Source organism: Leuresthes tenuis, unplaced genomic scaffold (assembly GCF_036924035.1).
Source record: "Leuresthes tenuis unplaced genomic scaffold, fLeuTen1.0.hap1 SCAF_24, whole genome shotgun sequence".
NCBI lineage: Eukaryota > Metazoa > Chordata > Actinopteri > Atheriniformes > Atherinopsidae > Leuresthes > Leuresthes tenuis.
Genome location: NW_027325378.1, coordinates 10,677,856 through 10,692,846, shown reverse-complemented (window position 1 = coordinate 10,692,846; position 14,991 = coordinate 10,677,856). Strand labels below are relative to the sequence as shown.

Here is a 14,991-nt window from a genome sequence, read left to right as displayed (position 1 = left end):
GAGATCAGAGCACGGAAGCCCGTTATTCAGAATCACTTCCTGGATGCACAGCTCAATTAATGTGCCAGTATAGTATGTTAGGGCCATTTTCTTTCCATTTAAGATTTTTCATCCACATGTTTTTTTTTTTTTTGCAGACTTAACTCACATTATTGATGCCCACAGCTGAAACAGAGAAAGGTGTATTTTAAAGTATGATGTGTTTTTGACTCTATGTAGACACTGAATACAACACATCAGTTGGCAGGTAGTTTCAGACTAACTTTGAAGGCACCACAAACAGACAGTGTACTGTAGTGTACTGCAGACAGGAGTGCATGTAATGCTTTGTTAGATCAAATTGTCAGTGTGTTTTTAAATCTCCCTTTTATATTATGGGAAGCTTTTTGAGAATCACCATGTTTGAATAACTGTTGTCTGTGAACCTCTGCAGGTATGGTGCTGGGTTTAGCAGTGAGGTGCTTCAGGCTCGTCCAAGGAGAGCACGCGGAGAACATAGAGAGCGTGTGCACTGTCCACGATCTAAACCCCCCCCCTCACATCTTGCTGATCAACAGCTCATCACAGAGGCACTGCTACAGACACATTGGAAAAACGAGTGAAAGATGCTCACTGGTCTCTGCCCCTCAACTGGTAACTGTCGCAATTTGATATTCTGACCTTCAGTTCAGTGCAAATTCGCAGCTGAAGCAAATCTTTTATGTGGAGTAGTGCTGCAGGTTGTGACACCACTGGAACATGAAAAAATCCCCTCCTAATAACACATTCACTTTGAAAAGACGCATAATTATCATTGCTGCAGCAACGCCGGAAAACAAACATAAGCGCACGGGAAACTCGCTAAGTATTTACATCAACAGGGTTGTCTAATGGTTCTTAGTTATTAGCCTTTCTGGCCATTTTTATTGTGTGTTTGTTATTTGAAAAGCAAGGAAGTGGTGGATCTAGAGCGAAAGAGGGTGGAAAAGCAATTTAACCCATATTAAGGTCTTATTAAGGACAGATAGTTGAGATTGCATTTTCAGGTGTGCTGTGGGGGCAAAGTGAAATTGGATTTAAAAGACCGTGTACAGATAAAGCTCCAATCGTGTCACACATAAAAAAGCACATAGGGCCTCATCAATGAGCAGCATGATTTTCCTCCTAATCAATTTTAGATTAAGATTTAAATTTAGTTAAAAGCAGCTCGACAGCGACAACAAAAATATGCTATGTGAAATGGTTAGAAAACCCACTTTATTTCTCCCTGAAAAATGTCCTATAACGGCTGGTGGGGTTTAGCGCTCTATTCCCTTAATGAGATACTCTTGCAGGGGATCTTGGTGTCGGATTGCTCTGCACTGCAGAAAAGATATGGAAAAGTGAGGTATCTAAGCAGACACTGCAGCTTTTTCCCTTATAGACACCTCAACCTGTGGAACCGATCACAGTAATGGAGGCGAATGTCTCCCATCCGCTTTAAAGTGGCAGGGACTGTTTTAGGAGAAATGGTACAGATTTTACTGCTGCTGGTGATAAAGAAAATTAGTGTAGCTGCAATAATTTAATTCAGCATGCGTTTTTTTTGCACTGGACGATCATTTCTGGTAAGGGGGAGGTTTATGCCAGGTTTCTCAAACAATTGATTTAACTATAGCGACTGGAAAAAACTTTGAGCCTTCGGTTTTCAAAACTTTTTGTGGCCAAGGCACGCCACCGTACCAAAACCTCACGCCACTATAATGTTCAAATCTGTGTGAAATAGCTGTTGTGACACATGTTGTCACTCTCAGTGCACTTTCAATATCTGTACACAGCTCATTTACCTGTGGAAACTTGTAACTTATGGAATATATCCTTTGCAAAAGTTAAAAGATTTGAAGAAGTTTCCATGAACATTTTTTTACAGTAAGTGGCACAGCCCCACATAAGTCTGTGGAAGTGTTTGTATAAACCTTTGCTTTTTCAGACCGTTGATGCAAATGAAAAACTCCCCACTCGCCATTCTTGTGGGCAGTTTTCAAGTTTCCAAGCTTCTCGTGGTCCTTCTTCTTGATGTTACTTTCACTTGGAATTGCTTCAGCAGTCTGGATCTGGAAGTCCCACGGGATCTTGGCTCTGTCATCCTGCATCTTACACCCTGTTGCTATGTGCTGGACTGTCTCAGAAGCCTCTTTGCACAGCCTGCATCTGGGATCCTGTCTGATGTGGCAGACCCCAGCCTCCATTGCTCTTGTGCTCAGGGCCTGTTCTTGAGCTGCCATAAATAGTGCCACTGGGCTGTCTTTTAGACCAGCTTTTTCTAGCCACTGATTTCTCAACATCATGTCGGGTTGTATGTTATGAATTTGAATAGTGCTTTATCTGCAGTAGACAGTGGGCAGAGCGCTCTCAGTTTGGAGAATCAGAAGCTAAAACGCAAAAAAATATATAAGGGTTTTAAGCTACATTGTGGACATTGTATCACTTCTGCATCAGACAATTGCACAAATTGTCCCCATATTTTATTACATATTACATCTCAGCTGCAGAATGTCCATGTGGTTCGCAGTCTGTTCTAAAGCGGTCTGGGCTGTAACACTGTGTGGCAACATGAAGCGCATCACAGGGACCCACTCCGTATAACTGTCTTATGTAGAAGGGCTGTCATGTAAAAATCAACAATACAGCATTGGCTCAAACCTTTACACGTAAAAAATGAGCTCTTTTGGTGGCTCTTTGTCTTTCACCTTTACCTAGCACATAACGGAAGCATCCGATTCTCCATATTAAGAGGGCTCTGACCTCTGTGTGCTGCAGATAAGGCACTGATAACATCTAAGTACTGCACACAACTCCCTCAAAAAACGTGAAAAATCCCTTAGCCAGTCCAGCTGACAACTGGCAACTTCGTCAGTCCTGGTAGCCGGTTGTGGTGTCACAGAAAGGTTGTTTTTTTTCCTCCCAGCTGTAATCCAATAATTAGTTAATGATTTTAACGCCATAACTGCATTTGCCAGATGAGAGACTTGTGGGGTGGTGCTTTGCTTTGATATTCTGATGGTTTGATCAGAGAGATTGAGGAGACCCTACGACGGGTACATGGAAGGAGCGCATTAAAAACCTGCATTCGGAGTGAGTGCTTTTGAACATTTATTTTTAATGTTGGAGTGATATTTCAACCCAAGAGAAAGGAGTGGTGAACCTTGCAAATCATCCAGGCCAAGTGTAACTTTTCACTAATGGCTTGGACTCCTTGGCCTCTGAAGAATGCTGGGGTCTCATTAGCAAACCAGCAGAGGCTACCACAAAGGCCATTACATCAGTCAGACTCTGTGTAGCTTTCAAGCCATTAGGCCTGATACATAAGGGGACCTAGCAGGGAGAGATAAGGATTTCATTGCATTACTGAGTCCATTATGTGCCACTGGGGAGCTCAGCATTAAAGTTTGTGGTCTGATTAAATTTAGTGCCGCTCATCTGAAGAGGCAATTAGTGTATACAACACACCTCGGTCGTCAACTCTGTGGTGCAGGTGGCCCTAAGAATAAATCCACCGTCATATGCATAATTTATTGATTACAGTATCTTTATTCGTCTCTGTCATGGAGCTTTGTGTTTGTCATACATGGCCAGTATAGATTAAGAAAATGCATAGATATTGCACTGTGTTGGTAATTGCAGCAACAAAAAAAACGGTTATTTTTATAGAGCCGGCATGTGGTGGCTGAAAGATGGCCGCAATTTGTAGCTCCAGCAGCCACTTCAAGTATGAATTATTGAGAAAGCACAGTGGCTCTCCAATCTCTGTAGGGGGGGTCTCCAGCATTAGAATGATGTGGTCATTTAAAAAATCGCAATTTCCCACATATTCACTCATGCACTTTGGTAAATGTTCGCTAAAATGCCGTATGTCCTAGAAATAGGACATTTACCGATGCCTGGCTCCTTTTATTTCATCTTATCTTCCATCCGTATATTCATGTTATTCAGGCTGCTTCAACCTTTTATATTGAGGCAAATCCTGACTGTGCTCAAAGGTCTGTGACCAACAATTGTCACCCACATATGATATGGAATGCTATTTTTTGAGCAGAGAAAGAATCATGAAAAAAAATGATTATTCTGCTCTGAATTGAACATCACTGCTGTTTAATCTTATGTATGTACCCGCAATACACATAAAAAAGGATCCGAGGATGGAGAACATGAAAGGCAGCCTTTCAAAGAGGCTTGCATTGCATCACGTTGACTGAGATGAGAGACATACAGAGCACGAAACCTGCAAAAATGTCTCGCACTCCGGTTAACTGTTTGCATTTAAGGTAATGTAGGTTTCTGATGTTTTCACGCTTGGATGTTGTCTAATATTTGTGCTACCTGAATCCGTACTCCGGTGCCTGCTTATTGCTATAAGTTCCAGGAGCCTATGTTATGCTTCCAATTTTTTATTATGCTTTGCTGTAAATATACTGAAATATATAAGCCACACGTTTCACATTTTCTTTTCTTTTATTCTTTAGTTTTTTTTTTGAAAAGGGAAAATAAAACTGCGCCCATCTGCCAAAATAGGGCTGCTGAAGTGAACGATGTTTGTGTAATCTGCCTGCCTGTCAGTCACATTCGGTAAACAGTCCTCTTGCTCCCCACGGAGCCCCGTCAGCCACCCACTCAACAGCTCTTTCTTTTACAGGGGACCTTTGATCCAGAGGTCTTTTTCAATCTGTTCCTGCCGCCCATCATCTTCTATGGAGCTTACACCCTGAATCAGGTGAGGCCACTGTCCTCAGATACCCCCCAGAGGATGCAGCACTATATAGTGCCATATGCTGCGATGTGCTGTTCCATGAACTCAATGCGTAGTCATGGCTGTCACTAATAGGATCTCCTTTGAACTGATACTGTAGAAACGATTCATCGGGAATCTGGGATCTGTCCTGACCTTCGCGTTTTTGGGTACCTTTATCAGCTGCATGTGCATAGGGTAAGTATTCCCTGTTCATTCACACAGATGAACGCACGGAATGTATTCTAAGGGTCACCATTTTGCCTCCAATCATACTCATCGATAGTCGTGTAGAACATTCTAAACGGGACTAAATGAGCAGGGGAGTGTTTGTTTGCATTTTTTATCACAGTACATACAGGGTTAGCTAAACTTGAAAAGTGCAGATGTTTAAAATGCTTGATAGAACCTAATTATAGAGTTTTTATTCAAATGTTGGCCCATCTGAGTTGATTTTGTTTTCCACCACTGATTTCGATAAATAGTTTGTGCAAATGCCTTTTCCGAGAAAGCTTTATGCCTTCAGAAAGAGCACAAAAACAAATTAACACAGGACTTCTTGTTTGGGTTTAACTTTAATGGACAGAAAAATGTTCTCTTTGCATTGCCATAAGAGCACCTTTTCTTTGCTTGATTATTAAGTTAAAGACCTACTTAGCCGAGGCATTGGTTTGTATTTGCAAGATTTCAACAACCTTTGCTATATTAGAAGCACCATTGAGCCTTATTATCATCTCTAACTCCTTGCTGCTCCAGTTTGCCGCTGGCGGATGCTGAAAAGCTGTGGTGAGGAGGATATTTTTCTGTTCAGAACACTGTTCTCGATAGACGATGTATATCTTTGAGATGTTGTGTTTTTCTTTCAGCATTTCAGCTCTGAATGTTGCCGTGTTAAACTCTGCAATAGATGCAGTGCCTCACATTAGACATTTTATCATTCCTTAGCCACAAAAACGGGGCCCAGACTTTCTGAAATGCATGTATCTCTGGGCTTTGTTATTTTCAGTTGGCTCTGGATCTCAGGCTGACGCTATCTCCGGTGCTAAGCCAAGGTTACTGTTTGCCTCCAAGGGCAGAGGAGATGGACCGTTTGACAGTTGCTTCCACTTATGCTGTAAAATCTAGGCCGGAGCGTTCATGGTGGGGATTTGTTTTTCCGGTTAATAGCGTTCTTCTCTCTGACCGAGTAGCTTTCAGTTGCAAAAGCACACACAACAGTCCAGACTGTTTCAGGCTGGCTCAGACTATAACAATCTTGAACTGTTACTGTGAGTTTGGAGAAAAAAAACACACACAAATAATTAAAAAAAGCTGCATGTTTAGCTAAATCAAAGCACTTCACAGATTTTTGGTTGCACCATACTCTGAAGCCCTGCCTCACCGTCTTTACTCACTCTCTTTACGATACACTCTTTATATTCGGGCATGTTACTGACGTATTGGGCCTTCAACTAATCATTTGTGAGATGCTCCACCAGGTGTAGCTTTGATGCACTATAACGTGCAATTTTGCAGTCTTTTCCGATCTTCACATTCGACTTATCGTTGATATTGATTCAAATAAAGTGATATATGGTGATTAATTGAATTTGTTGTAAACTTTTCTAGCTTTTCTGCAAAATCTTTGTTGAACAAAGTGCCTTATCTTAACATAAAAAAATCTATATCCATCCAAAGGACCAGAAATCAGTGCCTGTTCTGAGATAAAAAGATTTTCTTTCATTATTGTCAAACAATGTCTACATTCATATATTACACGACAGGTCGTAGCTTTGCGTTTTTTTTCTTACAGCAAATGTTGTATCACACCAGTTATTGCAGTTATTTACTCTCCTGTACCGAGACAAAATGTGTTTCTCACAAACCGACGGCGGAACCTTTTCCTGTAGCGGTCATGCCTTTGGCTGCAATTAGTCACATTGTATGTGCAATGAAACATTTTTCTTTAATTGATAATCATTTGAATTAATGATTTGGCAATTTTTATCTGCTTAGTTGTACATGCCATTGAAGCAGGGACAGCACAGGTGCAACTGATAGCATTAATTAGTGCTCTGTGAGTGTCCCGGTAAGCTGTTCCAGTGTGCCAGCATGCGGAACTGACTGACTGAGATTATTAATTACACCTGAGCTTTGTAAACGATGATAAATCGCCGCGTCCATAGAGCCTCTGTACAGTGTACTGCACGTTGCAAGTGATGTTTATTGCTCATGGCTCTTTTTTGTAGCATACTATGTAGTATTGATTTGAGAGGCAGCCACAGTGCAAGTGTATAGTGTTGCTATTCTGGCCCGACAAAGCTAGATGGCGCTCTAAGACTTTGGAGGAAATTCGGGTGTTTGTGAACCCGTTCATGTTGTTATCTATTCATATACCGACTGTACTCTTTAGTCACTGTATTTAAAACCAACTGGGGATTTTATTAGTAGATGATGGTGATGCACTGTAAATAATAGCTGTTAGTTGAAGATACTGTGGAACTGGGTTTGTGTTATAAGCTTAAAGTCACATTTGATAATGCAATAACATCTGACAGTGGGATTGGCTCAGGTTTATTGTTGTATCTGACTGTTTTTATCATCTTTCAGGTTTCTATAGTAAGACATGCCAGCAAAGCAAAGAAACGTACCCATTGTGTGGTTGGGCATTGCTTAATATCGCCTGATTCAGAGTGACTGGAAAATGCTTACATGTAAATCCATGGGATTTTTTATTTTGAGCATGTTTATACTAAAGGGATGGTGATTGTGCCAAATTACTGGAAATAATTGGAAACTTGGATCTAAAATCATATCGTTGCGAAAAACAGGCAATTGAATCCTAAACTAATATTAGAAATCCAAAAATATAATCCAGGTTTAAGGCCGCCAAAGCCTGGATGGATAGCTTGTAAAAAGATTGCAGACTGTGTAAATGTGTGATGTAATAAGCTTGTCAATATCACTGTAATATTGTTATGTACAACTAGATATAACTAGAATTAGGCCACAGCTGCATATACTGTGAAATGAATGTGTTGCAGGTGCATCCTTGCGGTGTATTAGACAGGTTTAGCCTAATTTTTTCAGTTGTAATCGTTACTGGGTCTGCCTTCATTTTAAAGAAAATGTATTAAAATATCATTTAACCTGGTTAGTAGGTTTTGTTTTGAATATCTTAAGATAGCTGTCTATGACATCCAAAGTATAAAATGTTTAATTAAACAGACCTGTTGAATATTTTTTACGTTTTCCAGGAGATTTGATTGGTCAGGAGGTGATGCTTTTATGCCATGAGTTTCCTGTCTGAAACATAACCTGCTCTGGAGTGGGTGAGGTTTGCTGCAAAAGTTTCCATCGAAAAGAAACTCCTACCAACACCAGCTAACTTCTGGCATTCCAGTGTGTAGAGAAACCATTAATTTGGCAATCGGTCCCATCTCAAATGACTGCAGTTGTTGTGGGTATTTATCAGTTCTGCATTTAAAACTTGTTTAAACGTGCTGCCTTTTGGTGTAAATGAATTACATAAGAGGTGAACCAACATTATGATACTGGAAAACCAGGTATTACATCTGCCGTTGACTTCGCCAAGTTCTAAATCCTGCACAGTACTGGCCCCTAGTCAGTCTTAATTGCTTGTTTGAAGACAGCGTCAAGAGAGTATGGTGAAACTAACCGACTCAACTGCCAAAGCACATCCTCTTCCTTTGTTTCTCTGTGAGCGTTTACTGGTCTGTCTCTGTCTGTCTGTGTGTCTGACACACACACACAGACACAGAGACACACACACACCACCTCCTCTATCACCCTAACCTCAAATCTCCCTTTAAGATACATGAATAAGGCAGCTTAGTTGCTCAGTCTTAGGACAGTGCTTTAAATCCTGGCCAAAGGGACAGGTTGTGTGCTGTCACCATGGTAGCATAGTTACGCGATCGGACAGAAAGGTTCCCCAGAGGACATGCTGGCATATTGATTATTATGGGATGTGTCTTCACTAACGGGATTAGCACTTTAATATACACCAGTTTCCACAAAGGAGCTGGTTTGCAGTGCTGACTGGCAACGTTTTTTTGCTGCACTCTTATAAAAGAGATAACACGATGGTGTGCTCTGGGACACTTAGATTTCAGATTTATTTTAGTGTTCGGCTCCACTGCTGATAAAAAAAAAAAAAAACTCACAATGCCCCTCACAAAGTCTTCAAAAAGTTTAGTCTTTTTGGTAATTCCCTGCAAACGCTCAGAACCCTTATGCCCCTCTATTATTTACTTGATAGTGTCAGAAAAGGGAAGCGAGGGGGGAGCACGGATAGATGCTTAGATCAAGTGTCTAGCAAGAGAATTTGACACGTCTGTGAATGTGTTTGAATCCAGACAATAGCGATCCAGCTCAAACCAGATGTTGTTAGCCATTTTCTCCATTTGTGCTAAGCATCCACATCCTGGAAAGGCCCTCACCTGCTCGTAGAGCGCGGCCATTAGCTCAGCTGTTATTGAGAAGCCTTGCTGGTTAGCAGAATGACAGACAATTTTGCGCTGACCCGTACTCCCTAATGACTGCAGTGTGTGTCCTACTGTCTGTTGGTTCTCAATCGCAGGGCCTGCATCTACGGCTTCACCAGACTGATGGTGCTGTTGGGCCAAGCTGCTGACGGAGAATTTCTCATCACTGACTGCCTCCTGTTTGGTGCCATTATGTCAGCCACCGACCCAGGTAGTTAACATGCTAACAGACACCCGATGCTGCGGTAAACCCAGCATGTAACCCTGATCCATGTGGCAAATTTCTACTCCCCTCTGCAAGGCTGACACTTAAAATAAAATGTTGGGCACAAGCACACCACAGAGGTGATGCAAATGAGTAAAAAAAAAAAAACGATTCAATGTGGAGTGTCAGAAAACATGTTTTTGAAAGGCCAAACTTGGCCCGTCCTGTTCTTAAATACGTTTTGTGCTCTGTTTCCCCGCGTCAACATATAAAACTAATTGAGGGTATAAGAAGTTGACAGATTGACAGGAAACAGAATTTAAAATCCATGCTGTATTAAAGTAACGACGGCCTCTCAGTAGATGGTAACTGCTTTGAGTTTGGTGCACCTGCAAGTGGAATGGCAACAATGAAATCTGTGTATTTCAAGAGCAGTCCAGTGGGCTGTCATAAGGCATTTTGTGACGACATGACTGTCTCAGTGATAATGTCCTCACTACTGATGAATTATTTATACCAATGAGTGCTTGATCTTGGTAAGTGTTAAAGAGGGGATGTAGATTATGGTTTGGTTGTCACAGTGGCTGACGTTAGTTTGGCATGCCACGCTGAGCTCACCCCTGCTGACCCTAGTGCGCCTGTCACTGTGATTAGAATCAAACTGCAATACGTTGAAAACCCAAAACACCAAGACCCCGAGGCTGTCTCTGTGTTGTTCTGACCAAATATAGCACGCTGATTTTCTGAAAGAGAGCCATTATGATTTTTTTTTTTTTTTGCTCACTTATACTCGAGACCAAAACAGCGTCATACTCCAGAGACAGGCGCAGACTTGATAAGAGAGATACCAAAGCACAGTGATTCTCAGAACAGGACAAAAGCTTTATGTCATTCTTCCTTGCTTGACAGCTGGTTGTGCGGCTGATTTATTTTCTTAAGTGTGACCAAATCAAATCTTGAGCAAGGCTTAGGGAACAATATTCATTTCTTACCCCCACTTTTTTGTAGCGCACTACTGAATATAAGTGACATATCTGCAATTATAAGCAGCAAGAATTTCAATGCGAGCAGTAGATCGCAGGCTCTCTCAGCATATAGGGCTGTTGGCGTACATAACATTTACAGGTCGGTGGAAATATAATGTTTGTAATCTTGTAATATAATAGAATAGATGTTTACAATATTATTCACCATGCAATTAGTTTAGTCCCAGATTCATTCTGTAGTAAGACAGTGACCCCAGAGACATAGCCAAGGTCTGCTTTAAAAGCAAAGGTGCTGTTTTAAAAAGCAGTGGGTGGATTTGACTCTTTTTTGTTGCATTTTATATGAAGTGATGCATTTTAAAAAAGCTTGTTAAAAGCATCCTCACTTTGCATTCAGTGCTTATGACGTAGATACTGATTTAGAGTGTAAACACCCTGACTAAGTACACTGCAGTCATGCCCAACCCCCGCTCTCACACACACACACACACACACCGCACCCCAAGAGTCGACAATATACATTTGTGAATAAATTACATATTTTGGGCTTTGGAAAAATCTGATGTTCTTCAGAGAGTGAATATTCATACAAAACACTTATTTTACATTTATATTATTGGTTCCGGGTGGGAGTCTGTTAGCTGGTAATGAAGTTGCAGATTGAAACCAGCTCGATACTCAGGCTTCATCCCTCTCTACTGAATTGGTAGGAGAAATGTTTTTGGCTGCTAAAAAAACCCCTCTAAAAATGTGCAATGTGTGCTCCAGAGGCGGCGTAAAGTTTCAAATGAGCCTAAGTTTGCTTCCAATTGTTGATCCAATTAGTCCCGAACTTTATTTCCTTTTTGTCAACGACAGTGTCTTCATTATGGTCACGGGCATAGTAATCTATGTCAGGAATCATGTTGATTTTAGCCTGTTTAGAGCAAAGTTCACAGAGACTGCAAATATACAACACAAATATTGCTGCAGGGGGGAGATCTCCACCTGTTTATCTCACACAAATTAACTTCAGATAAGGTCGGACTGTGGATTTTGTCCCTTTTCAGGTACAATTAGAGCATATCAACACAGCATGGTGTTATGGCCATTATGAAGTGGAAGACTTCTCTTTAAATGAAGATCCCCGTCAAGCATAAAAATCTTCATCAAATGGAACAATCTGGCAAAAAACTTGAGATTTTAATCAAAATTCCAGCTCCATTTGAGCATGTAGCAACAAATGTAGCTAAAAACAGAATGTGATGATTTGCACATCTTCTAAACCAATGTTTTATTCACATAGAACATAGAAATCATATCAAATGTTGACAGTTGACAGATATCTTACTATTTCATGAAAACATTAGATCATCTTAAATTTGATGACAGCGACACATCTAAAACTACTCGGGACAGGGTCACGTTCACCACCATGTAGCACCCCCCCTTCTCCTTCTGATAACAGTATGTCAAGGATTCTGGCTCAACACTTCCAGCTCTTCTGTGTCATATTTTGCATTGAATGATTTACCAATTGTTTTTACTCTTTTACTATCAAGTCATGCTGTTGCTATAGATGCACAATGCGGTTGTGTTGCTGAAATGTACAAGACTCTTCCCTGAAAAAGATGTTGACTGGATGGGAGCATATTGCTTTCAGCATTGATGGTGCCTCTCCATATGTCCCAAGTTGTCAGCTCAGTAGGCAATAATGCACCCCCATACCATCAGAGATGCAGGCTTTTGAACCAGCCAGATGGTCCCTCTCCTCTTTAGTCTGGAGGACATGGGGTACATGATTTCTAAAAGAATAAGCTGACCACAGAACAGTTTTCCACTTTGTCTCAGTCTGTTTAAATGTCCTTAACCCAGAGAAGATGACAGTGTTTCTGGATCATTTTCACATATTCTTCTTCTTCTTCTTTGGATCAGGGAGTTTTAACCTGCATTTGTGGATGGCCAGGTGAACTGTGGTCACAGAAAATGATCTCTGGAAGGGATGCTGAGCCAGTGCAATGGTTTCTCACTTCTCTTGTGGTCATTTCGCTGCGCTGAACAGTCAGTCAGCGTAACCTCTCTCACCAAAAGCCAAAAGTTGAATTGGCTGAAAAAAGACATTGACAGAGTCCGACAATGATGATGGGTACACACCTAAAATACAGGAGAGACACATAATCACTGATGCTCTGAACATTCATTTCTAATAGACTGTATTTAATAGATTTAATTGTCATTTGGTCAGTGTCATCATAGACTGTCTATAAAAGATGGACCATTTATCTGGTGTTAGAGGTGAAACTAATGAGCAAGTTGCTTGAAGTGCAATACCAATCATTACTGAAATAACCAGTGGAATAGCCGAGCTGATTCAACCAGCAAGAGAGAAATAAAAGACTAGTGACTTGGAGGATGGATTATTTGTGCCGCAGCCAGACACAGAACAGAGAGCTGCTAACTTCACCAAGACCCAAAGATTTGTTTCAACTATTTATATTAAAGGGAGCTCGTTGAGCTTGGAAATCTGTGCAGTTTGGGTCTGCAACTATGTTTTCTAGCTGGATCTGGGATCATACACACAACTTGCGTTGTTAACGAGGCAAATAACTGGCGCCAGTGTTTCAAAGGAAGGAATTTAAACAGAGAGAGTGTACTAAGCCCATCCGTGCACCTTAGTTAACAAGATAAAATCAAATGTGTGAGACTGATATCAATCACCATTTCTAATCAGAAAAAAGACCAGCAGGTTAAGTAGCTCCCTAATAACTGCCATTTCTGTACATTTCTAAATTAGAAAAAGTTTTTTTCTTCACTTTTTTTTTAAGTGTCATCTTTGTGATGGAAATCTATGTCTCTGATTAATCTTTTTTTGGCTGGAAGCAGGTAGATCAAATTGATTCTTGCAAAGAAAGCACGAGAGAAATGAATAATTTATGACAGAAGTGTTTCCGGTGAGGAACACCTGCCTCGGTTTGGAAACTGGTTCACCTCAAGGAGGGTACAAGCAGTTCTAGTATAGTATTATAGTATAGTATAGTATTAGTAATAATGCTGCACAAACATGTGGCACCATCCTACAGGAAAGCCAGTTGTGCAGGCCAGCACTTACCAGTCCACCTGCATGTAAAGGATTGCAGACATGCACTTCCCCATAAACAGTGTCATACATATTAGTGACAGAAAGAATAGATTGTTAAAGAGAGGAGTGACCTACGGCTCGGACACGCACAGGGCAGCCTTGACCTCCCGTGTCCAAGACATCTCACACGATGGCTCACTGAGTTAACAACCCACATGTGATCTCACCAATCTTCTGGACCTAAATGATGTCCACATAGGTCAAAGACAGACATTTATCTCCACATTCTATGTGGAAATATATAGCGATGTGATTTTCTAATCAGTGAAGGAAGTCTCTGTCTGGATGGATTTTAGTTTCAAGTATAAAAATCAAGTATTTATCTAGTAACGTACTAGTTCCCTCACATTCTATTTCCAAAACTCCTGCAATTAAAGTCTATACCTTTTCTAATGTTGTCCTTATAGCAAGGACTTGTGTGGTGAATTTCTTATCCGTTGTGGGAATAGAGGTTGGCTGAATTCTGGCCTGGTGCCACCGGTTTTGATAATGTAGTGACATAGTATTTGATAGGGAGCCTACGCAGGCTGTTTTATTTTTAAAACTGCTAATATTATCTATGTTATCCTTTTGTCTGACTTTCTGTCTGGCTTTCCTGCTCTGTGAAAAAAAAAATTGGCTAACCTCTCTTGGAGCAGGAGGGAGGGCAGTTTCTGGAGAGTTTGTGAAACCCACTGCAGTTCATCTGGCAGAATCACAAGCTGTGATGTTCTTTAGACTAGGGAGAGAAAGCAGATTTAAAAAAAAAAAAAAAACCTTAACCTTAATTTAACTCATAGGGAAGAGCAACTGAGGCTGGCAGGTTGACAAATAAATAGTTGAAGGTCCAGGAAGCAGGCAAGTCCAATGAAAAAACTAATCTGATCACAAAGAAAAAGCCGACAGCTAGAGACTAGATGGGGACACGGGGGAAAAGGTAAAAGGCAGGAGAAAACCACAAATTGGCAAATGCTAAATGGAAAGACAGCTATAAATACTCATAACAAAAAAGGGGAGAAAAGCCATATCACCATAAAATAAAACAATACTCACAATGAAATAATAATACAAATTGGATAAACTTAGCGCGATACTAACACAATCATCGCAATGAGCTGCTGGAGAAGGTCTGATGGCCGTGTTCCTGCTAGAATGCAATGCAGCTGGATCCCTGATTAAATTCCTGATTAAAAAAAAAAAAAAAACCTGCATGAGAGGTGAAACGTCTTCAAGAACTAAAATTCTCTGATTGTTGTCTAAGCAAGAAGCTGTTTACTCATGTATTAATGTGCGTCTCGGGGGATCCGATCACAAGTTGGCAGCTCTGCAAAAACTCAAACTCAAACTTAAACATCTCTTAAAAAATCAGAGAAGTGTGTGTGCAAAACCCACTTGAGAGAGAGCAACTGTTATCAGTGTGCACACTCGCTCAGTGTAAATGCTCCAGGGTGTTACCTGCTATTTTCACTCAT

General features: G+C 40.8%; 1 protein-coding gene across 2 annotated transcripts in view; it reads left to right on the top strand.

Moving 5' to 3' along the window:
• The window catches only part of LOC140284652 (sodium/hydrogen exchanger 9-like), a 63,247-nt gene that overhangs the window by 504 nt on the left and 47,752 nt on the right, over window positions 1-14,991 (top strand). For both annotated transcript variants that reach the window (XM_072378572.1, XM_072378571.1), the window contains exons 2-5: window positions 434-633; window positions 4,652-4,729; window positions 4,866-4,942; window positions 9,327-9,442. In XM_072378572.1, coding sequence (XP_072234673.1) covers window positions 434-633; window positions 4,652-4,729; window positions 4,866-4,942; window positions 9,327-9,442 — 471 coding nt within the window. The remainder of the gene's footprint in view (window positions 1-433; window positions 634-4,651; window positions 4,730-4,865; window positions 4,943-9,326; window positions 9,443-14,991) is intronic.